This window comes from Sapajus apella, unplaced genomic scaffold, assembly GCF_009761245.1.
Source record: "Sapajus apella isolate SASKATOON/1434 unplaced genomic scaffold, GSC_monkey_1.0 scaffold36, whole genome shotgun sequence".
NCBI classification, from domain to species: Eukaryota; Metazoa; Chordata; class Mammalia; order Primates; family Cebidae; genus Sapajus; species Sapajus apella.
In genome coordinates, this window is record NW_022436976.1 from 24644948 (window position 1) to 24671797 (window position 26850).

Genomic DNA, 26850 nt, shown 5'->3' on the forward strand with positions numbered 1-26850 from the left:
AACCTGACAAAAACAAGCAATGGGGAAAGGATACCCTGTTTAATAAATGGTGTTGGGAAAACTGGCTAGCCAAGTGCAGAAGGCTGAAACTGGACCCCTTCTTTATACCTTACACTAAAATTAACTCCAGCTGGATTAAAGATTTAAACATAAGACCTAACACCATAAAAACCCTAGAAGAAACCATAGGCAATTCCATTCAGTACATAGGAAAGGACTTCATGACTAAAACCCCAAGAGCAATGGCAACAAAAGCCAAAATAGACAAATGGGATCTAATTCAACTTAAGAGTTTCTGCACAGCAAAAGACACAATCATTAGAGTGAACTGGCAACCAACAGAATGGGAAAAAATTTTTGCAATCTACCCATCTGACAAAGGGCTAATATCCAGAATCTACAAAGAACTAAAGCAGATTTACAAGAAAACAAACAAACCCATTCAAAAGTGGGCAAAGGATACAAACAGACACTTTTCTAAAGAAGACATTTATGAGGCCAAGAAACATAGGAAAAAATGCTCATCATCACTGGTCTTTAGAGAAACACAAATCAAAATCACATCAGCTCTCTTCTTTTCCTCCTGTGACACTTAATCCTGTGTGCTTTCAACTACTCTCAGCTGGGTAAGGCCTGGCTGCCTCAATAATCCTAATGATGGTATTTCACATGATAGAGAATATTAACTTTCACAAACGACTTTGGACTTCATTATCTCATCTGTCATAACTTCGTGACAGAGATGGAGCAGAAGGAACAGTTCCCACCTTACAAGTAGTGACTGATACTTGTGGAAATTCAGAGGTTTGCCCTTGGAAATAGGGACCTGCTGGAGTCCTCTCTGTATCTACTCTAGTGTACTGTACACAGTCAGTGCTTAATAAGGATTCAATGACTTGGCTGGACTTTAATGATAATGATTAGATGACCAGCCATTCTTCTTCAAGCAACAGGCCCTAAACTGGAGGACTATGGGAGAGAGGAAGACACTAGAGAATTGTTTTTCTTGCAATGAGGTAGCTAGAGTCACCCAGAATACAATCTTTTCTAATCTGTTTGAAAAGAGGCTAGATTTCTACCTATCTAGAATTGTTTTAAAGAGAACCTACTTAACAGAGAGAGAAAGGTTGGGAGCAAGACATTTAAAGTTAAGGTGGTTTCCAGACAGTTCTCCTTACTGAGTAAAGAGAACCCACCAAAAGGAAGAAAGAAGCAGCCTAAATTAGTGCTTTGCAAACTGTAACATGCCAGGAGAGCTTTTAAAAATTCTGTTGGTCTAGGTGGGGCCTGAGGTTCTGCTTTTCTGTTTGTTTCTCTTTTCTTTTGGGACAGAGTCTCACTCAGTTGCTCAGGCTGGAGTGCAATGGCACAATCATAGCTCACTATAACCTTAAGCTCCCAGGCTCAAGCAAGGCTCCTGTCTCAGCCTACCGAGTAGCTAGGACTACAGGCACATGCCACTATGCATAGCTAATTTAAAACATTTTTTTGTAGAGACAGGGTCCTGCTATGTTACCTAGGCTGATCTCAAGCTCCTGGCCTCAAACGATCCTCCCACCTTGGGCCCCCAAAGTGCTGGGATTATGGCGTGAGCCACTGTGTCCGGGCAGGATTCTGTATTTCTAGTAAGCCCCCAGGTGATGCCATGTTGCAGGTCCTCAGACCACACTTTGAGCAGCAAGGGTCTGAAGTGTCTCATATGTACTTGTATAAGAGAAAATTGGAAAATGGAAATCTGAATTTTTCACAGGTAAGTAAAGGAGGTTGTCTATACTACATAAAATGTTCCACAAAGGATTCACTACTGGGATTCTTAATATAGAGCTCATACTCAACAATGAACTTAAAAATAATACAGATTTTTAAATTTTTTTTAAAAAAGGTTTGATTCATTTAAAGGAACACACTTTCAGGTGAGGGATACTTGTAATACTCGATGCACTGCTGCTTGTCAGTGGGGTCCTTGGCTGAGCCTAAGCAATTGTTCTGTTTATGACTTGCTAGTAATAGGATTTGACTGAAAGCATGCACATTGAAAATGCAGTAAACACCAATTCTGCGAGTATTCTTGGTAGCAAATTCTGCTATCAAGTTTATTGAAAGCACCCCAAATTCTCTGCTTTATCATTTCATTCATTCAATCAATATTTATGGAGTACCTATTATGTGCTAGACATTGTTATGGTTGTCAGAGAGATAGCAATGGAAAAGACAAAGTCCCACTGTTCATGGAGTGTATCTCCTAGAGAGAGAAAACAGACAATAATAGCAGACAGATGGTAGGGCATGGTGGGCTCACACCTGTAATTCCAGCACTTTGGGAGGCTGAGGCTGGACGATCACTTGAGGCCAGGAGTTTGAGACCAGCCTGGCCAACATGGTGAAACACCATCTCTACTAAAAACACAAAAATTAGCCAGGTGTGGTGGCAAGTACCTGCAGTCCTAGCTACTGGGAGACTGAGATAGGAGAATCAGTTGAACCCAGGAGGTGGAGGGTGCTGTGAGCTGAGATCACACCACTGCACTCCAGCCTGGGCAACACAGCAGGCTCCCTTTCATAAAAAAAAAAAAAAAAGTAGATAGAGATATAAAGAAAGCAAAGCAGGGTTGTGAATTATAGGATGATGGAGGGAGGATCAGCAGCTATTTTAGATCACTGAGGGCCTGTCTGATGAGATACTATTTGAACAAAGACCTAACTGCTGAGGATCATTTGATTTTATAAATGAAAATGATAGACAGTTTACTTTGCTAACAGTTAATACTCTTATATATTGTGTCCTATGTATATTTAATAATGTATATTTCTTCTCTAGATCAAGTTATATGACAATGCTTTGGGATAAGAAAAACAGAATATTCTTCAGGTCTCTCTGATGAGTTATTGTTTCTCATTATAATGTTTTAAATGAGGTACCAGTCCAGGACATGAGACCCTAAAATGCTGCTTTAAATGTTTATGGTAAAGAGGATACTGAGTACAGAAACTAAACTTAGACTCTGAAGTCAGATTTCGTTTTAACTATGGATTTTGAATCCACAGAATTACTATCTGTGTGGACTTGGGCAAGTCACTTAACCTTTCATGATTCTCAGTTTTTATCCCTATAGAGGCAGGATCATTACATCTTGCACATTAAAGGAGGTTTTTTAAAAACCTGGTACACAGTAGGTACCTGGTACAGTAGGTACTCAACTGTAACTTGCATTTTTCCATATAGATGAAAGCAACATGCAGTGTCTGACCCAATGTGGGCGCTGCCTATTGGTCTCCTTCCTGTTTATCTGCATTATCAATTTCTCTGTAATTTTTCATTTCTTCAGTTAAACAAGAGTTGATGGCATGTGCATTTGTGCTTGACAGAATTTCATAGGACTCGTTTCATCAATTCATGAGTTGTTTCAACGCTTCGAATCTAACCCAGTTTCGAGATAACTGGGAAACGAAACTAAGTCGGAGGCACAAATGCAGCATTGTCAGAGAAGCAAAAGTCATTCTGAAGTCGTCTGAAGTTTTTCAACTAACATCATCTTTAATCTCCGATGCCCTTCTTCCCAGATAATAAGAGCTGTGCATGAAAAGTGCTGAGATAAACTAATGGGAAACAGGATACTACAAAAGACATTTGCAAACGCCCATGTAATTTACTGCATGTCTGGTTTGTTTTACTTTCCATAATCTTCCTGTTGCTCTAGGAAATTTGTCTCTTCTGGCAACCTTTAGCCCTCTTTTGGCCAGGGAGTCCTGAAAAAGCATTTGAGGGCAGGTGAGCAGATACCAAAGGGTTCTGAGCGAGGAGCAGGGACAGGCCTCGCTTCCTGTGGCACATCGGAGGCATCATCACAGTATCCTTAGTACTTGTTTGAGAGAATTATCCCGCATGTAGGCAACCAAGAGGCTGCTAGTGCATTCAGATATACGTAACTCCCAACATATTTCTGAAGGTAATTTACATGAGTGAACCACTAAAAGCCTCCTTCTCAATTAACTGTACCCCTGGGGAAAAGCTATGCAGGCCTGCATAAGTGTGGGAACAACATAAAGGTGTTCTCTGTGCCAAAAAGGGGATTGAGCTTTATGGAAAATCCCCAAAAAGGACCATCTGGCGGCATAAATTATCCATTTAAAAATGGCTGGTGTGAGTTAATGACACCAAAGTCACCATGAACATGTGCAACATCCTTCAGTTGAGTTTTAATGTCCCCTCAGGCCTTGTTGCAATTATGACTTTCTATGCTGAATATGGCCAAATGTACATTTATCCACTATCCTCTATCACTCCCTATAAACAGATACCATGAAACTGCATTTTTCTGTAATGAAATGGGGATAGAGAATGGAGAGTCAGTCCAGGAGTGTAACTGCAAGGGTTTCACTAAGAATATACATAGGTAAACACACACACACACACACACACACACACACCACACACACACACACACACACACCCCTACCTCTTACCAAAAAGGATTCAGCCATTAAACTTTAGTTGTTTAATGACTACAAAGGATTCAGGTATTCAAATGTTAAAATTTATGATCGCTTGAATCATAATATACAGATGGGAATAGGAATTGCTCTGAATAAAAGAGTCACTAGGTCAAAGTACTCTATAATCAATCAACCTCCACGGCCCCCAGATATACCCAGAGGAAGTAAATGTAAGGACCTAGAGCTCAGCCTCAAGATGGGGGAGAGCTGAGTACCTCAACCTAATAAAGCAGCTTCAATATGCACAAAAAAGCACAATAATCAAGCACAAATGTACCAAGCCTATATGTTTAATTCTGATTTTCACTGGAGCAGGTAAATTGGCTAGGGCTCTAATTAGCCTTTGAAAAAGGGTTCAAAGAAGTTTCACATCTTTTAATTTTTTAATAGCACATAAACTTTTCAGTGGCACTACACAGAGGTCACGCTGACGATGCAGGTAGTGGCAGTGAGAGTCAGCATTTTCCTTCTGATTTAGGACTGGGACTATTTCTTAGGCACTTTAGGTGAGCTGATGTGAACACAAATGTGGAGAAAAGACGATGTGTGACCTTTGTAGAACCACCACCACACCTTGGGTGCTGTATTTGGTACTGATTAGAAACAGAAGGCACGGAAGACTAACACCACCATCTCTGCACTTCCCATATCAACATATAATGACCTGCTTATGTGTTTGTTTCCCACCTCTGATTGTGAATTCCTTGAGAGCAGGCACCATAGCCTTTCCAGCCATCCTTGAGTTCCCAGAACCTGGCATAGTGCTTCACACAGAGAAGGTTCCCGACAAAGACTATGGAATGAATGAGTGAGAGACTAGGCAGAAGCAAGGCAAAGAGAATTTTTGCATTTTAATAGCAGGGGCAATATAAAAGACACGGCCAATGGGCCTGAGGTGTTTTTGTTTTGTTTTTAATTATGGTACAGTAACACTAACTTGAGCAGGGAGATAGGTACTTCTGTGAATGTTAAGTTATACAGATTACTGTCACCACCACAATCAGGATGCAGAATGGTGCTATCACCCCAGCGTCTCCCCTGTGCTACACCTTTATAGTCACACTCTGTCAGCATTGTCTTTTGAAAAAAGTTTTAGGGAGGAATGAAGGGAGCTAAGATTTGTAGATGAAGAGGTTGGTTCAGAGATTTCCTTGGTGCTCATCTGTACTTGCAGGGAATTACTCTGAAGCAAAGGCTGGGGAAGGATGGCCAGAGAACAGTTTTTTTATACTTCCTCTATGCTAGGTAGTAGCTATGCTAGGAAATAGCTATTAGTACTCTCAGATTATAAAAACGGAGACACAGGTCAGAGAGGCTAGGTAACTTGCCCACAATCACACAGCCAGCAGGAGTTGAAGCCAGGATGATACTCCAACTGTCTAATTTCAAGGCATATACTCTCTCCTTTATACCCATTGGACTTGCCATATTCAGGAAGCCACTGGAGAAGATTCCCTCTAACCCCATGTTAGACATCGATAAGGGTTTCAAAAAGTTCATTTTACTCACAAGACTCCAGAGCCACGACTAGACTACCCCAGGAGATTAGGCCAGCAGTCATCCTTTGTTTAGTAAAGATCAGAATAAGGAGAGTTGTTCAATTTAAATAGAAAAATAATCATGATGATACCCAGTAATAGGAAAAATATTGCAAAGTGTCCTTATATCAAAATCTGAGTCTAAACTGTAACGCAAGGAACCCAATCTTCTTTTGAACATTATCAATCCTGCTGACAAAGCTGATAGATTTTTATTAGGATTATTAAAAGATAATTTTTAAAACTAAAGCGAAAGATAGTATTAAAAACAAAACCAAAAGCAAATCAAATGCTGGATTGTGGTGTAGGGGAAATATGTAAGAGTAGAAAATCATACACCATCTCACCAGTCTTACATTTCAGTTCAATTACTACTACTGCTTTGCACAGCCATCCTTTTATGAATGTGGCAATCAGATTACAATACAAACAAGCATCCATCCGGAAAAAGTGAACTACCTTGAGCTTGCTTTCTTCACTCTTCTGCATGGCAGGGGACCCCACACGCATGTTTGGTCTCACCGTGTTAGCTTAGCCACAAGCCCGTGCCCCCACCCTGCTTACCTGGCTCCACTTCATGCCATCCGCTTGACTGACTGCCACTTCCTGGGGAGCGCCCTTGGCCTGTATAAAATGGCTCTTCACCAGGACTGTCCATTTCATCCTCCACAGACTTGAGGCGCTTTGTGGAGCTGAAATAACAAATGGGTGCATGTTTAAAAGCAATCGAAACCACCTTTCTCTTGGATACTGCACCTCTGGTTGAAAGAAAGCCAAGGGAGGAAGCAATTGGGCAACTTAGCGTAGTTCTAGGGCTCCTTTTAAACCCCTGTTCAGTCTGATGAGTCACTGGATGTGGAACAAAGTCTTGGGTCTGTGTCGTTCCAAGCGTCTGGGTTTGATTTTTATTGTCAATCAAGTTGCTGCTGCCGCCACATCCTGTTCCTTTTTCCTTTGAGGAATGGGTAGCTGGCTCCAGCTCCTGTCTCCACCTGGAAGTGCTGGGAGTCAGCCCACATATTTCCTATCTCCACAGGTGGTAGCTGGGCCCTGGCCATCAGCAATGAACCTGGGCATCAATTTAATCCCTACTGGAACCTCAGAAAGGATAAAAGTTAAGGCTTGTGATCCTTCAAGAAATGCTTGGCTTGGGCTGGGCACCGTGGCTCATATCTGTATTCCCAGCACTTTGGGAGGCTGAGGCAGGCAGATCACACTTGAGGTCAGGAGCCTGAGACCATCCTGGCCAACATGATGAAATCCTGTCTCTACTGAAAATGCAAAAATTAGCCGGGTGTGGTGGTGGGCTCCTGTAGTCCCAGCAACTTGGGAGGCTGAGGCAGGAGAATCGCTTGAACCCAGGAGGTGGAGGTTGCAGTGAGCAGAGATTGCGCCACTGCACTCCAGCCTGGGTGACAGAGCAAGACTTTGTCTCAAAAAAAAAAAAAAAAAAAAGAAAGAAAGAAAAAGAAAAATAAATGGAAAAGCTTGGATTGCTTTTTTTTTTCTTTTGCCACGTTTTCCCATTTTCTACTTGGAGTTGTTCATTCAAAAAAACATTTACTGCACAGCTAGTCCAGGTCCTGCTCTAAACACTGGAAATAATCAGTGAACAAAACAGAGAAAAAGGAAGGAGGAACGTGTGCACTGCCCTCTGAGAACAAGGGGCATAAAAAAACAGTGGCCCAATGACTTTTATGTACTTTCTCTATATGGAGATTATCAAAACAAAGTTTTATTCCATCAGGGTAGAGATTTTCATTTTTTGAAGTATGGTCAAGAAACTTCCAGAATATCTATCATTTCCACCAGCTGAAGGACTGAATTTTCCCCTGATTTGAGGCTTCAGGGGTGAAAAGGTGAAATGCTGCCTGCTGTTAATGCTTGCTGTAGCTGTTTTAACTGAATGACACAAAATCAGGAAGTTTGGGGGCAGTGATAAAACTGTCCAATCTACCCATGTTATTAGAATGTGTAGATTTCATACCTAGTGGGAGTGCTTGTTGGGAAATCTCTTCCTCACGTGTCAGGGTACAGAATTTTTCGTATGTTTCATTCACGAAATACCTACTGTGTGCATCCTACATGCCAGGTCCTGTGCAAAGTGCTGGGATATAGAGATGAGTCAGACATGGAGACAGAGAGGCAAACAAAACTGTGCAAAAGAGAAATACAGATGTTATGACGGAACCACACACAGGGTACAGTGGGTCACATGATGGAGACAGTGATGAGCCAGGGGTTTGGGAAAGGCTTCTGGGAGGAAATGGCTCCTGAGCTATCTTCAAGTGCCAAGCAGACAGGGAAGAATGAAGGAAAGAGCAGAGGCAGGGCTGCTATTCAGCTGATGTACCACTCACGCAGCCATTTGGTTTAAAAAATATTATCAGTGTCACTGTCTCAAACTCCATACATTTCTTCCAACCTGGCCTCCCCTTCTTTGTCCCAGGATACCCTCACAGTCTGAAATCTAAAGGGTTAAGGTCTGGCACATCAGGAGCATTCCAGGACCTAGTCAAAGAAATCCCTGCAAGCAGGGCGGCGTCTGTTCTAATTGGTATGCTCGTGTCACACAGGTTATCAGATGTTTTGAACATAACCCCCAGCAGGGAGGAGGAGCACATCAGGAAGAAGCCACATTGTGAGTGAAGTGTGATATGTTGCGAGACCTGCCAGCTGTTTAGGATGGCTGAAGTGGGGAAGAAGGGCACAGAGAGTGAGGAGCGTGGAGATTCTAGAAGATACTGCATGTCTAGACTTTCTCCTACAAGTAATGGAGACTCCCTGAAATAGTCTAAACAGGGAATGACAGGTGAGCTATATTTTAGAAAAGTTACTTTGGTAATTGTGCAGATGATAGATTTACAGAGGCAAAGGGGAAAATAAGAAAATGGAGCCTAGGGCAGGGAGACAGTTAAGCTGTTGCAGCAATCTGAATGAAAGAATGTGGAGGGCCAATTTATGGCAAGAAATTCTCATTATTAATGTTGGCATTCCAGTATTCTTAGCCATTAAGTTCTATTCTCATTAAAGCCAGACCACAGGAAAGCAACATAACTGTGCCATGCTAGCTCAGTACTCAAAAGGAAATGCCTTTAATAGCTTATTTAATGTTCTTTGCTTGGCTTTCCTTAAAGTTCAATGAAAAATAGCCACTGAAGAACTTTTCTATATTTTATGCAAAACTACATCTAATGGGAGTCCTTTATAAGAGGATATACACAGAGAATTCTTTACAAAACATAACCAGAAAAATATGGTCTCTTTGAACAAATATCTCTTGGTCCCTTTTATTAGAAATGCAAACTATATAACCCTTTTTGCCTTGGCAACCAGGAAGCTCAGGCTAAACTTAAGGCATAGCTCTTGGTTCAGGCTCTTGCTATAACTATTTTTTCTAAATGGTTTCTGGCCTCTTTCTACATTTAATATTACCTGTTGTGTTTTAAAATTGAAAGCCACTTGAAATCATCCTGGAAATAGAAAGAATGCATATGAGAAAAAAAAATATTTCCCTGAAGTACTCTGGCAAATAAAATGAGAAGCCTATATGTTCTGATGGGGCCGCAAGATCTGCAGGGAAAATGACAACTTCTTAATTTCTAGTGCCTACCATGGTGTCTGGCTAATAGAAGATACTAAAAAATTGTTGAATTGGGCTACTGAGTTAGAAACAGCCATATGAATACATGTGACAAGGATTCAACCAAATATCTAATTCAATTCGATCTAGCCTCAAAGGCCAACTCTATTGTCCATCATTCTCCCATTATTGATACTTCTCTGAGTTTTTAAAGTTTTTTTATTTCCTTGGCATCCTCTAGTAAAATGCAAATACTCCAAGCCAGTATTAAATTATAGAGTTGAAAGATTCTATAGTTATCAGCTAATGCCTCAGTTTGAAAGCAAGGACTTTCAGAAGTTGACAAAATAGGGCCAGCCATGGTGGCTCATGCCTATAATCTCCACACTTTGGGAGGCCAAGGCAGGAGGATCGCTTGAGGCCAGGAGTTCAGAGACCACCCTGGGCAACATGGTGAGACCTTGCCTTTGCAAAAAGAAGTATTTTTTAAATCAGTCATGTGTGGAGGAAGACGCCTATATCCTAGCTACTCCAAAGGCCGAGGCAGGAGAATCACTTGAGCTCAGGACTTCGAGGCTGCCATGAGTTGCTATCACTGCACTCAGCCTGGGTAATAGAACGAGACTCTGTCTCCACTGGAGAAAAAAAAAAAAAGACAAATGTGTGGAGGGTGGTGGGACAGCATGGAAAAAAGGAAAAGATCAGGAACTATGCAAGTTAGGAAGCACAGGTGGAGGCTTCCAAGACAAAGTTTACTGACTCACAAACTTTTGACAGCTGGCTTAACTTGATAAAGTTTTTTGGAATAAAAAATGCATTTTCGGCCGGGCGCGGTGGCTCAAGCCTGTAATCCCAGCACTTTGGGAGGCCGAGGCGGGTGGATCACGAGGTCAAGGGATCGAGACCATCCTGGTCAACACGGTGAAACCCTGTCTCTACTAAAACTACAAAAAAAAATTAGCTGGGCATGGTGGTGCGTGCCTGTAATCCCAGCTACTCAGGAGGCTGAGGCAGGAGAATTGCCTGAACCCAGGAGGCGGAGGTTGCGGTGAGCCGAGATCACGCCATTGCACTCCAGCCTGGGTAACATGAGTGAAACTAAGTCTCAAAAAAAAAAAAAAAAAAATGAAGAGAAAACCAAATTATTTTTTTTTTTTTTTTGAGACAGAATCCAGCTCTGTCACCCAGGGTAGAGTGCAGTGGCATGATCTTGGCTCACTGCAACCTCTGCCTCCTGCAAGCAATTCTCCTGCCTCAGCCTCCTGAGTAGCTGGGATTACAGGTGTGTGCCTCCACGCCTGACTAATTTTTGTATTTTTAGTAGAGACGGGGTTTCATCATGTTAGTCAGGCTGGTTTCAAACTCCTGACCTCAGGTGATCTGCCCAACTGCAGCATACTGCAACCTCTGCCTCCTGGGTTCAAGTGATTCTCCTGCCTCAGCCTCCCAAGTAGCTGGGACTATAGGCGTGTGCCACTACGCCTGGCTCATTTTTTCTATTTTTAGTAGAGACAGGCTTTCACTGTGTTAGCCAAGATGGTCTCGATCTCCTGACCTCGTGATCTGCCTGCCTCGGCGTGAGCCACTGCGCCAGGCCTACATTCACTTTCTATGATTGTGACGATGTTTACCCCAAAGGGGTCCAGAACTCATAGTCAGCACCACAGCATTGCATCTATCTACCTACCTGTCTAGCTATTGAAATGAATCAGTCATTGATTTTGGTTTGTTGCTGTTGGCTTTCTAACACACTCATTCTATTTTCCCAGAGACACTTGACGAAAGCAGGAAAGTATCTATAAGACCTACACAGAAAGTGAGGATAAATATTCTCCTAGGGAGTGACACACTCTCTTCTTGTGCGTGGAATTTTTTTCTCGTATTTCTAGCAATTCAATCTAAAAAATAAGGTAAAAGTATTACCTTAATTCAAATATCTTCCTACTCTGGGTAAGGCCTAGATGTCTTACAGATGTCTTACTTAGCATTCGTTAAGATCACAAAATGCCTTAACTTTCCTGAATGTTCATACGACCCTTAACTGAAAATTCCCACTTACTTTCTAGTCTCCACCACTAGGCTAGAAAGCCCCTCTCATTTGACCTTATACCCATGGTGCTGAGGACGGTATCCTTGTTTCTTACTAATAATGTTCGCTGCTGAATGGGAAAGGGTTAGATGCTGTCATTCAAGGGACTTACAGTCCAGAGAGGGAGGCAGCACATGTGCAGGCCTCAAAGATGGTGAGAATGACTCAAGATGGCAAACACTAACTGTCAGGGAAGAGCAGAGGTGCTAGAAACTCCTTTTTAGGATCTCATCTTATCGTTCCTTACTAGAAGAGTCAGTCCTACTCTCAAGAGGATTCTGTGTGAAAAGAGCATATTTGTAAAGTTCCAACAGAGCTGAGCATGAATGGAGACTTCACCATTCACTAGGACTGTGACTTTGGGCAAGTTACTTAACTGCTTTGAGCTTTGTGTTGCTCCAATGTTAAAATGGCAACACTGTGCATGTTGTAAAATTACTGTGCAGAATAAATCAGAACAGGTATACAACTCACCTAATAGGGTGCCTGCCACCGAGAAAGTGATCCATTCACATTGGCACAGCAGGAAGACACACTGACTGACTGGTGAACATTTCTATAAGTCTGAGATATTCTTCTGGGCACACTTTCTAACCTGTACATCGTTAATTCTGCTGAATCTATGTATTTAAAGAATTTTTAAAAATCATCCTAGCAAGAGCCTAATGAGAGTAAAACAAACATATTACTGGGTTACTAACTACTGATGCAGTTTCTAATTAGCCCCTTATCAGGGTTAGTTATTTGCAGAACATGAGAACGACACTAGCCTTTTAAATGATATTAATAATGAGCTTTCCTCTCAGAGAGTCACAAAAGATACAAAACATAGCTGGAAAACTGTGTGAAAACATAAAAAGGGGGGAACACTGTTTGGGAGGTACATGGTACATGTGCAGCACACACATGAAAAACAAACAGCTAATAAACTTTTAAATTAATCACGGCCCCCAAGTATTTGCAAACCTTTTTCATATTGACTGAGTGCAGTTACACACAATGTCTCTTCCATCAGTAAACATTCAAAATCCTCAAAATGTATTAACACCCAAATGTATTCACAATCGTTCTTCTATTATAAATATACTTTGGATGTTTGACATTTTTGTCCCCCGAGGAGCTGATACTACAGGGAATTAAGGGGAACATTTAAACAACATGAAAGATGATGGTAGGATTTGGAAGTTATATTTAGGGAATACCTGTTTCTTGAACTGTCTTCAAGGTATTGGTAATGACTAAGTTGATTTTTTTTTTAAGTAGTGATGTTTAAAATACATAAAGGCAAGGTAAGAACAAGTGTCCACCAGGGAAAATGTCTTCAATTTGGGCTTTGTTTTAAATCATAAGACTCAGGTACTTGCTTGAGGAGGAATATCCTTTGTCAGACATTTTTCTGCAAAGTATACAAACATCAAAGATGGTTCTGCGCCATTCTATTCTTTGTTGTCACAGTCCAGTGCTAAAGCCAATTTGTAAAAGAATACTGTGGGTTTAACGTCTAATCCCTCTCCCTCTGGTACGGGTTATCTACAGACAACATGATCTTGCAAAAATGCTTCATTTTGATTTGGGCTTTGTGACGTTAAGGGAAGCACGAACTCCAGAATCATTATCAGGTTCCGCTGCTCCAGCTTTACTTTTCTGAAGGTTGCTCAATACAGTGGGGTCTGTGGTCTGGCCCCACCCTCACTTGAGGTTATACGAGTGACCGCTTCCATTTGTATAACCTCACACCAGGATATCAAACAGGTTTCATCTTTTAGGGCAACTCCAGTAAACTGGATATTGAGACCTTTGGGGGCTCAGTAGGAAAAGAGCTGGCACTGAGCTGTAATGTCTGCTGTGGGCATGACACAGGGACTGTCACCAGTGTCCACTTCCTGCCAAACAAGCCAAAACATGTGCCCTTTGCTGCAGTCAAACCTTGTCCTTCATTTCCTGAGAACATGTTATGTTCATCATCCATCCTTCCTCCATGCCTTTGCTCATATTTTCACCCCACCCAGAATTCCACTCCTTTTCCTTTCCATCTCGCCAACCCTAACCAAAATTTAGAGGTAGAACCAAGGTACTCTTTTTGGATAAAGCCCTCTTTATTTTTAGCCTGTGTCACACAATTGAGTTCAGTTTTTTTACTCTCTCTGTCTCTGTGTGTGTGTGTGCGTGTGCGTGTGCGCGCGCGCGCGTGCGCGCGCATGTGTGTGTGCATGTGTGCGTGTGTGTGTGTTTATCCTTGCTACATGCATATTTGCTTTATCTCCCCAATGAGACTGACAGTCTGCTGGTGCTGAACCCACTACCTTGCTATTACTGAACCCACTACCTTGCTATTACCTTGCTATTACTGACAGTGTGCTGGGGCTGAACCCACTACCTTCCTATTACTACCTTGCTATTACTATCACACACGCTCAATGCAGAGCAGGCCCAGAGTTAAAATCAAGGTGTGCAACCATGCAGTGTAACTTCTTCAAGAGCTGCCAATCAAATTACCTCGTAGAGGATGTGCTGGGTAAAGACCTCCTCATTGCTCCTGGACTCATGCTGTAGTATGAAGAACTTTCCAAATCTGAGAGAGAAAAATTTGGGCCAGTTCCTGCAGCTATTGGTGCTAGAATTAAGAAAACAAACAAAAATCAGTTAAGTTCTGTGAATAAAAAACCAATGAGAGTATATTTCAGTGTTGCATTTAGCACATTTTTTTCCATTTATATGGTAAGCTTATCCAAAATAATCAGTAATAAACTGACTCCAAAGGAATATTGACAATAAAAATAGTCTATATAGGAAAGGAATATTTTTTTCTAATATATCTTTCATCTTTTCTCTTTATGTGATAGTAAATTGTCACCGAGGTTGCAACATTCTTGGATGCTTTTAACAAAAATACTTCCCCACATTTTGTTCTTAAACTTTTCTTGAATGACCAGCCAAAACATTCCTTAGGCTTGTCTAACTTTATTGGATCCTGATAGCTTCGACTCATTCTGTATTATGGAATTGTTTTGAACTTTGGTGAGAACAAAGTCATCTTTCTAAGCTGCCCATTCCCAGTTTCTTATAATATGAAATGTGTGGTTTCTTCTTACTCTGAACCACCTTTGCATCCTGCATATATCTTAACTGAATATCTGTCCAACCTTGTAATTTAAGGCAGGTCCATAGCTTTTATGAATAAAGTTCTACTGGAGCATAGCCATAGCCTTTCATTTCCATACTGTCTATGACTGCTGCCACTTTACACCATCCGAGACGAGTAGCTGCCACAGAGACCATATGGCCCACAAAGCCTAACATATTTATCAGCTGGTCTTTATAAAAGAATTTTCTGACCCTTGATTTAATTTTGATTATTTGTGACTTTCGGAAATGACCCTTGTATGAGACTGATTGCTTGGATTTTCTGTCTTTGAGCCTTCAGATCCCTTGTTGACAACAGCTTAATAAATGTCTTTCAATGGACAAATAACATGTACCAATTTTACAAAACAACTTTGCAAAATTAGTGGTGTAAATTATTCGTGCAAATCATCTTTTTGAAAGATGTAAAAGCAGGAACAACAGATACTGCATTGAGACACTGGTTTGAGAGCTAAGCTCACTGAATTTGACACAGGAATAAATCAATTATAGGTTAGTATCCATCAGAAGAAATAATAATAAGGAGCATCATGAACCAGGGATTTTTATTCATCCAATGACTGCTTACTGAGAGCCTGCTACTGCCAAGAACTATGCTGAGCAAGGAAGGCACTTAGATGAAAGACGTGGTCCCAAGCCTTTAACAGAAAGGAAAGTCTGACAGATTAATTTTTTAAAAGTCTGAGAAGTCATTTGGTAGAGCTACAGGTGCTAACCTTATAATGAGGCTATGTCCCGATAAACTCATCATAAGTTAAAAATATCATGAGCCCAAAATGCATTCAATATACCCACCCCACCAAACATCTTAGCTTAGCCTACCTTTTTTTTTTTTTTTTTTTTCTGAGATGGAGTCTTGCTCTGTTGCCCAGGCTGGAGTGCAGTGGTGCAACCCTGGCTCACTGCAACCTCTGCCTCCCAGGTTCAAGCAATTCTCCTGCCTCAGCTTCCTAAGTAGCTGGGATTACAGGCACGTGCCACCACACCCAGCTAATTTTTGTATTTTTAGTAGAGACAAGGTTTCACCACGTTGGCCAGGGGATAAGAAATTCAGGGGAATGGCCTCAGAAAATGTGAAGCCTGTAAACAATGTTAAAAGGACAAGGAGGAATTATGCCGCTGAAAGGGAAGGAGGACTTCTAGGTAGAGGAAACAGCATCAAGGGAAGAGAGCATAAAATGTTTACCGGATTTCTGATAGTCTAGTATGATGATACAGTGTAGAATACATGGGGGAGAGGGAGGATGGATAAGGTCAGGTTATGAAGGATCTGGTAGGTTTTTCTTTCCTTTTTTTAGAGACAAGATCTCACTTTGTCACACAGGCTAAGTGCGGACGCAGAGGTGTGATCATAGCTTACCGTAGCCTCCAGCTCCCGGGCCTAAGCAATCTTCCTGCCTCAGCCTCTGGAATAGCTGGGACCACAGGTGTGGTATGCCACACTTGGCTAATTTCTTCAAAATTTCTTTTGTCGAGATGGGGTCTTGCTGCCCAGGCTGGTATTGAACTTCAAACTTCTAGTCTAAAGCAATCCTCCTGCTTTTGCCTCCCAAAGCACAGGGATTACAAGCAGGAGCCAACATGTGCCTGGTGGGACCTGGCAGGTTTCTTGAAGGAACATAAATCTGAATTCAGAAGATTCCCAAGTTTATAAGCTATTAAGGCATTTACCTCACCCCACTATAACTGGGGATTATATTGCCAGCATCTAATATAGTCCCTGACACCAGGAGGCAGTCAGTACTAATACTGGTCAATAGAATGGGTTGCTGCATTGAGTTATATTCAATAGCAAAGTATGGGAATGCTATCATCAAATTTGCATTTATAACCTAGAAAGATCAGCCTGTCATGAGAGTAGGCATGGAGGGAAAGAGTGAGGGGTGCTTGAAGAATATAATCAGCAAACCAGAGAGGCCACTAGGACATTTATGCAAGGTACAGTAAGGATGGGGTCTAAGCTCAAAGGATGGAATAAAGGAGCCTGATGCAATTATTCAGAAGTCAGAATCAAGATGTACTGACTGGCTGGGCACATGTGTGGTGGCTCACATCTGTAATCCCAGCACTCTGGGAGGCTGAAGTGGGAGGATTGCTCGAGATCAAGAGGTCAAGACCAGCATTAGCAACATAGTGAGACTGTGCCTCTACAAAAAAAATTTTTTTTAATTACCTAGGTGTAGTGACATATGCCTTTAGTTCCAGCTACTTGGGAGTCTGAGGTGGGAGGATCACTTGAGCCCAGGAGTTTGAGGCTGCAGTGAATTATGATCATGCTGCTACAGCTCAGGCCTGGGCAATGGAATGAGACCCCATCTCGAATAAAAATCTTAGAAAATGAGTAAGTAAAAAGAAGACACACTGACTTTTGACTATTGTAATAACAGGAATGGGGGAGGATGGGATAATTCCCAGCATTAGCGCTGGGTAAACCAGGTAAATTGAGGTTGAGGTGCTGTAAGGGAACTGTGGGATCAAGAGACGGTATGAGGGAATATAACAATTTCTAAGAATAAATACTTATTTGATTAATAGCAATGAATAAACCTTAATCACAACTGTCAGTATATAAAAACAGTCACTGCTAAAGAATGGAAGACTGAAATTCACATGTACTTTCTGAAATTCAAACACATCTCTCAATGACAGGCTTTAAGGGAGGAAGGAATTTTAAAAAAATTTTCATTTAAAAAAATGCTGAGGCTTGACAATAAATGTAAACAGGGTTCTAATCAATAATTCTGATAGTCATTCCCTAATTTGGTTTTATATTAAATTTATTTGCATAATTTCCGCTTTTATTTCATTATATTTTATGTATGAAATAGGCCATGAAGGAGGGGTGGGGGAGATTACTCCAATATGAGCCTAGATCACTCATCCTCACTCACAGCGGGCTGGCACGTAGTTGGTACTTAATGCTTTGTGCCTTCCTAGAGATTAGAGATTCACACCTCTCATTAGCTAAAGAAGAGTTATAAGGCTCATCAGTGTCATAGATCTAGATTTAGATGTTTTTCACAAATGTCAGAAGGAAATTGAGGCTTCAACTGGGTGGAGAAGCTGTTTCATTCCTGAGCATGGTGGACACTGTCTGGCCCTCACTTCCTCACTCTTGGAAGGAAAGGAACACAGCGCACAGTGTGAATGTGAGGGAATCTGATCAGATGGAGAGAAGAGGCCTCCTAGCTTTATCTTTTATATAATACTGCACTTATATAATACTTTATCTGCACTTATATAATACTTTATCTGCACTTATATGATACTTTATCCTAGAAAAATGTCTTTTGCCTTATCTTTTTTAAATGTCAAGAGAGCCAGAACAGGGGAAAAAAAAAAAAAGCCTGTGTAAACATCGTGTGCCAACGTCCCAGACATTAAAAAATAATTAAGCCCATATAAATGGGCTTCATTTGCCCATATATACATACTTCCTGTGAACCACTTAAGTACACTGTAATTGTAATGTAGCAAATGGCACCAGGTGGCCTGGCACTTCCCGAAAGTGTCTTATCAGACTTCTGATGAGTAACTTGAGAGCTTGGCAACTGGTTATGTGTGTCTTGAATTTTAAAACATCACTAAGTTTCTGAAATGAGAATGGGTTTCACAACCTAAGTTAAATAAGCCTAGTAATTCACAGATCCAAACTCTGCCTTCCTTAAGAGTCTTATAAAGGAACATCTCCCTGCAACTTCCTGTAGGTATGAATCACATGGACAGTTAGCTTACTGGGTTGGATTCTGACTCAGTGACACTGTCACAGCCAAAGAGAAAGCCTCACACTTGAGGGGTGCAGTCCCTGTCAAAGCATCCCTGCAGTGGGTTGGGGATTCTCAGGACCTTTAATCTGGAGAAGAGAAAGAACCTTTTGTCAGGTCATGAAGAACTCAAGAGGTGGGGTTTAAGCAGGCCTTTTGGAGCACCCATGATGGCACGTTTTGATAAGCACTTTATTTACTGTACCTAATTTCATCATCAAAGCAAACTTCTCAGGAAAGTGAATTTTCTAGATGAGGAGAATGAAGCCTTGGAGTGAGATTACGTAACTTGTCCTTGATTACAGAAAGACAGAGTCAGGGTTAAAATGCAAGGATGTCTGACCTCAAAACCTGGGCTTTTCTTAACTGTGCCACACTGACTCTCATATGTAGTATTTGCCTTAAAGTTGAAATAATAAAAAGATATATAGTGTCTCTGTCCCCAAAACGTTTACAACCTAAGTGGAATACTAAAATAATACCTGAATATCTAATGCAATGCCGAACATGCTAAATTTCATAGGAAAAATGCAAAGAATGTGCTAGGAAAGTTCAAAGGAGTCATGGATCCCATTGGCTTGTGAGATCAGAAAAAGGTTTGATTCCAGGAAGGGTGGGAACTTAAGCTGAGCCTTCGAGGATGGTTCACATTTAAAGAAGCACAGGAGAAAGGAGAGGCTTTCTTGGCAAAGGACAAAGTATGTGCCTAAGTTTGGAGCTAAGGAGTAAAGTGAGTGGTCTGCGGGATCCGGGACAGTTTCTGAGTAGGAAAGTGGTAAGATTACTGTGGACCTGGGAACATTCATAAGGCAACTGATATGGTTGGGCTCTGTATCCCCACCCAAATCCCACCTTGAAGTGTAATTTCCACGTGTCAAGGGTGGGACCAGGTGGAAGTAACTGAATCATGGGGGCAGTTTCCCCCATGCTGTTCTCGTTATAGTGAATGAGCTCCCCCAAAAGCTGATGGTTTTATAAGGGGCTTCCCCCTTCACTCAGCACCCATTCTCTCTCCTGCTGCCCTGCGAAGAGGTGCCTTCTGCCATACTTGTAAGTTTCCTGAGGCCTTCCCAGCCATGCAGAACTGTGAGTCAATTAAGTCTCTTTTCCTTTCTTTTTCTTTCTTTCTTTCTTTTTTTTTTTTTTTTTGTTTTTGAGACAGAGTTTCTCTCTTGTTGCCCAGACTGGAGTGCAATGGAGAGATCTCAGCTCACCACAGCCTCCACCTCCCAGGTTCAAATGATTTTCCTGCCTCAGCCTCCTGAGTAGCTGAGATTACAGGTGCATGCCATCATGTCTGACTAATTTTTGTAGTTTTAGTAGAGACAGAGTTTCTCCATGTCAGCCAGGCTGGTCTTAAACTACCAACCTCAGGTGATCCGCCCGCCTCGGCGTTCCAAAGTGCTGGGAATACAGGTGTGAGCCACCACCCCCTGCCTAAACCTCTTTTCTCTACAAATTACCCAGTCTCAAGCATTTCTTCATAGCAGCATGAGAATGGACTAACACAGCATCCATATTCTGAATGCATGGAAGGGGGCTAAATTCTGGGGAAATCACAAGATTGATGCAAGTGTCCCAGCAGAAGGGAATGGAGGCCAAAACTCTGCTGTGGGGAAAGAAAATAGAATTTTTACAATGGATATTTGACACCTCCTCCAGAACAGCAAGTAGGTCTAGGAGACCTGTTCCCAATTGTGTACATGGAAGGTCATAAACAAATGATCATATTCTTCTACCAAATATAAAACATCAATAAGTTTATGTAACACTGTATACTTCTTAACTAATAAAGGCCTTAAGTCCTTCTTTTGAAAATTAAGAAACTAACGAAAGTTGTAGAGGGTTAAATCGTTTGTCCTATGTCACATAAATTCTGGCCTGCCCAGGTTATCACATTGGGTTTCTGAGGTTAAAGACTAACTGCCTTCTGGTGTGCTACGGAAATGATGCAGCCACTGCCAATCAAACGTGGGGGTGTTAGGGTAGGACCGGACCAACCACAGCACAGCCTTTTTGTTCCATTTATTGTAAAATCCAGTTTTGCTCCACTTGTAATTGACTCTAGCTTTATCATTTTTTGTCTCATATGTAACATTTTCTCCCAATCTAGATTGAGATGCATTTTGAAGGTTATAAAGAGATATCATGGGGCATAAAAAGTGCTAGGCTAGGACAGGGAGAAATTGTCTAGATTCCCAGTCCTGCAAATAACCACCTGTTTACTTGGTTAAGTCACTGAAACTCTTTGGGCCTCATAATTCTAATAATAATTATGGCATAAATGAACCACCACCACCACTAACCACTGCTGCCACCATCACCATCACAATTTATTAGGCATCATTTATGAACCAGAAGTTAGGCTAAGGGGTTTAAGCACATCATCCCATTTAACTACTCACCAGAAGTTCCCAATCTTTTTGGCACCAGGGACCAGTTTCAAAGAAAACAATTTTACCATGGATCAGAGCAGAGGGGTGATTTCAGAGTGAAACTGTTCCCCCTCAGATCATCAGGCATTAGATTCTCATAAGGAGCCTGCAACCTAGATCCTTTGCGTGTGCATTTCACAGTAGGGTTAGCGCTCCTATGAGAATCTAAAGCTACCACTGATCTGACAGGAGGCAGAGCTCAGGTGGTGACGCTCCCTTGCCTGCTGCTCACCTCCTGCTGTGCGGCCCAGTTCCTAACAGGCCACTGACCAGTATTAGTCTGCAGCCCAAGGGCTGGGGAACCCTGATCCTTACAATACCACCAGGGAGGAACTGCGGCACAAAGAGGTTAAATAACTCCTAGGTCACAAAGACAGAGGTAATACACTTGACCTTTAATCCTACCGATCCTAGAGCTACCTTTGACCAGTTTTGAGTACACAGTTGATAATAAATATGCTTTGAATTAAGGAGAGTGAATAATTACCCTCCCTATTTGCCCCTCTAAACTTTAAACAATACCAAATGAAACTCAGAATTCTATAAATACATATACATTGTATATGTATATGTATTTAAAGTTGGGGAAGGGTTCCTCGACTTTCTTAAGTAGTATTGTAATTAATGAATCTGAGGTATTTTGTTCTATCGAGAAGTTTTTCTCAAAAGATTAACTTTTGAAAATTATCTCTTCAGATATTATTTCCAAGTCACTCATCTTCTACCCCCGCCTCTTTCCTGTCATAAGTTGAATGTAGTCTTTGTGTCATTTCTTAATAAATGGTTTGCTATTAAGGAATCATTATAGTAATGTAGGCTACTGGAAGAAAGGGGTTATTTTAGTAGCCAACCCTTTTAATGACCTGCTCTTCTGTACACATTAGTAGTTGGATAAGGTTGTGGTTATTGAACTTCTGCCATCCACCAGAGACAAGCTGCTCAGGCTTGCATTGTTGGAAAGAGAGGATGATGGAAAAAATAATTTCTATACAAATTTTTGAGCTATTCTGCCTGAGAGATTACCATGTGCTAAGTTTCCAACTTGTTCAGCAGAAGTCAGCAGGGAGCATTAACTAAATGCCTAGTTTGTCCAGCCTGTGGTTAACAGTACCTATCCTCGGAGAGGCTGCATTCAATGGAATTCAACAATATTTATGGAGCACTTTTAGTGAGCCAGGCATCATTCCAGATGCTTGAGACACATCAGTGGACAAGACATAGAAAAACCCTGCCCTCAGCTGGGTGCGGTGGCTCACGCCTGTAATCCCAGCACTTTGGGAGGCCGAGGCGGGCGGATCACAAGGTCAAGAGATCGAGACCATCCTGGCCAGCATGGTGAAACCTCGTCTCTACTAAAAAATACAAAAATTAGCTGGGAATGGTGGTGTACGCCTGTAGTCCCAGCTACTCTGGAGGCTGAGGCAGGAGAACTGCTTGAATCCAGGAGGCGGAGACTGCAGTGAGCCGAGATTGCGCCATTGCACTCCAGCCTGGCACCTGGCGACACAGCAAACTCTGCCTCAAAAAAGGAAGAAAAAAAAAAAAAAAAAGAAAAAGCCTGCCCTTGTGGGGCTTACATTTCAGAGATTAACCATTGTTATTATCCCTTCTTCAAATCTGCACGGCCACTGAAGAATATGACAGAATGGCAATAAGTAACCCAACTCTATTTCCAACTTAGAAAATAACTATGAAAAAACAGATACATTTTTCTTCTAATTACAGGATCTAAAACACTCAGTGAGACTTTAGGGACTTGTACTTTAAGACACGGGGCGGGGGTGGGGAGTCCAATAGCAGTACACAGTTCTATGGACCCAGCACAATTTAGTGTTGTTTTGCATTCTAGTGGCAAAGATCTTGTAAGAAAGTTCATGTCACTGGCACAAAGGGACTGAACATGGGAAAATACTTGTTCTTCTTTCTATCAAAGGCACAGTTGTAAAACGCACAATGCTATGAAAACTCAAGCAAATCTGGAATCATCGTTAAAGGGAATTAACTTGGAAAGTAATTTATGGCAAGAAAATTCAACTCCTTTGTTATCTTCCTTTTACCGTAATATGCTTCCTGAACACTGCCTATGAGAAAGGGCTTTTAGAAAGAAAAAAAATAAGTATAGTAAAATTAACTCATTTTATCAATTTGTGCTCTCTGCCAGAGTTTCCTGACTGTGGCTACGAAGGGCTGTAAAACTGATGAATTTGCATGGAAAAAGAAACCAGTGTAAGTAATTTGTGTAAGAGGTAACACGAACATAGACTGCTATAATTCAGACACCCTGCAGATAGCAGACTGCTGCAGTGTGAGCAGTTATGGGTTAGAAAAATGACCACACTGCAGTCAGTCTGACTTGAATGGAAATCAATCATAAAGGTACTTTCTCTGCAGCTTCTACGCCACAGTCTTCAGCAACTCCTTTGCCAAGCAGATTTCTGGTCTGTAAACCTTGTGCTGAGCTCCTGTTTTCAACTTTTCCTTTCTAAGAGGTCTGACCAAATGCAGGCTAAGAGTATGGTTTTCCAAACAGGAACATAAGGAGAAAAGGCATTGAACTAAAACAAGGATTTCCCTCTATGTGAAAATGAACTTGCCTGCTATTAAAAGATTAAAGCAATGCTTTTTATGAAATGTAGCATTAGGTGCCAAAAGCCAGTAGAATATTTTTAACCCCATGAAAGACATCCGCTAACACAGACAGAGCCCTATTTTCACACATCCTTGTCTTGTGGACACACGTTAAGGAATATATATTTGGTGGCAGAAAGAGAAAAGGGAGGTGAATTGAGGAATGTTTATTTTTGAAAAAATGTTTCTGTTTTATTAAAACAGGAACATTTCACTGATACATTCTCCCGCCCCACTCTGAATCATGAAGGTAGTTTATCTTTGACAGATACTGTGAGTTTAATTTGTAAATTAAGTGTATTTAGGCACTTTACTGCCATAAAATGAGCTCAGTCTTAGATTTCAAGAAACTTAGATATATACTCTATAGAGGAAGAAGGACTGTCTCTGACAGTCTTGTATTCTCCTCAGTACGCAGTGCAGGGTGCTTCATATATTACAGATGCACCAAATGTTTACTGAGTTGAATTAAAATTACATGAGCTTGTTAATGAAAAATAGCCAAGAGCTAATTTTTAAATTTATTTATTTTTTTTTTTTGAGACAAAGTCTCACCCTGTCATCCAGGCTGGAGGGCAGTGGCACGATCTTGGCTCATGGCAACCTCCACCTCCATCGGTAGAGCGTTGTTACGGAAGGAGTGTAGATCCCGGCGGTCGCCGTATCTTAAAAAAAAAAACCCTGTCTTTTTTTTTTTTTTTTTTTTTTTTTTTTTTGTATTTTTAGTAGAGACAGGGTTTCACCATGTTGGCCAGACTGGTCTCGAACTCCTACCTCAGGGAATCTGCCTGCCTCAGCCTTCCAAAGTGCTGGAATTAAAGGTGTGAGCCACTGCACCTGGCCAAGAGCTAATATTTATTGAGCATTTATTGCATGCCAGGCAATGTGCTAGGTATTTTACCTGAACTATCTCATTTAATCCTTGCATAATCCCTATGGAATATGTAGTTACATTATTCTCATTAAAAATGAGAAACTATGCTGTGAGTTAAGTAACATGGTCAAGATCATGCAACTTGTGACAGAGGAAGGACTTGAATGTAGACATTTCCTAGATATCTGTTCAAAGAAACAGGAGTAAAATCCACATTTCTAGTCCTGCTGTCTTTCCTTTGTCCTCAGTTATGAGGGAGATAAATTCAACAAGTTTAAATAGAAAAATAATAATTGTGTACACTTATGTGGCAAAATTTCTATCTCCTCCTTCTCCTTCTCGCCTCTCTGCTTTTGCACGTCTTAAACCTTACAAGCACCAACGAGAGTTCCATTGGATGAAGGGCCCTGCCACTTGGTCTAACAGAGCAGTACACAGAGGGCTTAGCAAGGCTGACTGATCTGCATTAGTGGCTTCTGCCTTTGGGGCAGAAATTGATTTTCTGCATTTTAGACCATCATCACATCTTGGCTTTTGGTTGAGGTCAAATGTGGTACCTGTTTACTATCTGATACAGCCTCAGCCATGGGATTAAGTTTTCTCTGACAGGGGTGGGATTTGATGGCCTAAGAGGTCTTTTTGCCAGTGATCTATAAACCAAGGAAGGGCTAAGCTAAACATAAGCCCCACAACCAAGAGTGCACTGGGACTACTTGACCATTAGCTGTTAGGAAACCATGCTACATCAACAGAGTCCCATCCCAACAACTGACTAATCCCACTGTCTACAAAAACAATAGTTTTCAATATTTTCACCAGTAACTTTCACTGTTCTTCTCCTCTAACTAGTGAAAAATCCTGGGTGTTAACACGTACTCATATTAACCACATACTGGATTAGTTTAATTCCAGTATTTGACCTAATGTGTGGTTCTGCTGAATGTGGACTCCACCAGCCTCATTCTAGACATGTTAAGAGGGTCTCTGCCAACAGCCCTTCTAATAGGCAAGAGTTAGCTTTGATAATGCACTCCAGCCAAATCTCAATCATATTTGTGGCCCTAATGCAGGGTAATACAGGATTTCTGCCAACTTTTTGGAAGTCACAAAAATCCCTTTTAGTTTTTCAGTGTTACTACTGGGTATGATAGCCACCCTTAAAAATTGAGGCTTATGATTGCATAAATAAAGGTTTATTAAAAGGCACATTATTAGCTGGGCACTCTAGCTCATGTGTGTAATCCAACCACTTTGGGAGGCCAAGGCAGGCAGATCTCTTGAGCCCAGGAGTTCGAGACGAGCCTGGGCAACATGGCAAAACCCTGTCTCTGAAAAAAATACAAAAATTAGTTGGGTGTGGCAGTGCATGAAGGCTGAGGTGGAAGGATCCCTGGAGTCCGGGAGGTGGAGGCTGCCGTGGGCCACGATCGCATTGCTGTACTCCAGCCTGGACAACAGAGTGAAACTGTCTTAGAAAACCGTAACAAACCAGTAATGACCTGTAGCATGCTTCTGCCATTCACAGGGAATTTTGCTCATAATATGAGTGAAAGCAATATTTTAAAATACTGTAAAACTAACTACTACTTTTAAGAAAGCTGGTACAGATAACCCAGGTGTGGTTTGCCACTTAAAAAGTTGTTAATGTGTCAATGTTAGATTGAGAATTTGAAAACATTCTGTTACCCATGAGATATTCTAGGAGAACAATTTCTAGAACGATGCAGAAACACGGGTTCTGGCTAAAAATGTGAGGAATAAGAATTTTCTGGTTACTTAAAACGGATGAATGGGGTCTAATATTGGCATGCTCTTGCTCTATTGAAATTACTAACTCTGGAAGCGTCACTAGAATGGTTCTTCTAATAAACTGATTGTTAGAACATGAACTCTATAATTGGTCCTTCTTAATTTACACACACACACACACACACACACACACACACACACACTTTCAATAAATTTACTGATAGTGGTCAGCTTCAAGATTGGCTCTGAGCATACAATGAAGAAAGATCAGGGGCTGACGCTCTGTTCAATAATCATAGTATTTATCATTGTTGAGCATCTACTTATGTGGCAGGCACTAGACTATCTGTGATTTAATCCTCATTACACTCCTGAGAGGTATTCCTATTTCCAGTACCTGGACTTAGGCTCAGCACAGAGTTAGGACTTCATAACACTTGCTGAATGAATAAATGTTTGTAACCTAGGAAGAAAACACAGCCAAGAGGGATTAAATATTGCCCAAAGCTATAGAGTTGATAAGTGGCAAAGCCTGATCCCCAACTCTATATC

General features: G+C 41.3%; 1 protein-coding gene across 4 annotated transcripts in view; it reads right to left on the bottom strand.

Annotated features, from left to right (window-relative positions):
* Window positions 1–26850, bottom strand: part of NFIA (nuclear factor I A) — a 387512-nt gene that overhangs the window by 98904 nt on the left and 261758 nt on the right. For all 4 annotated transcript variants that reach the window (XM_032296832.1, XM_032296834.1, XM_032296833.1 and 1 more), the window contains exons 5-6: window positions 14201–14318; window positions 6597–6724 (exon numbers count right to left, since the gene is read on the bottom strand). In XM_032296832.1, the coding sequence (XP_032152723.1) occupies window positions 6597–6724; window positions 14201–14318 (246 nt within the window). The remainder of the gene's footprint in view (window positions 1–6596; window positions 6725–14200; window positions 14319–26850) is intronic.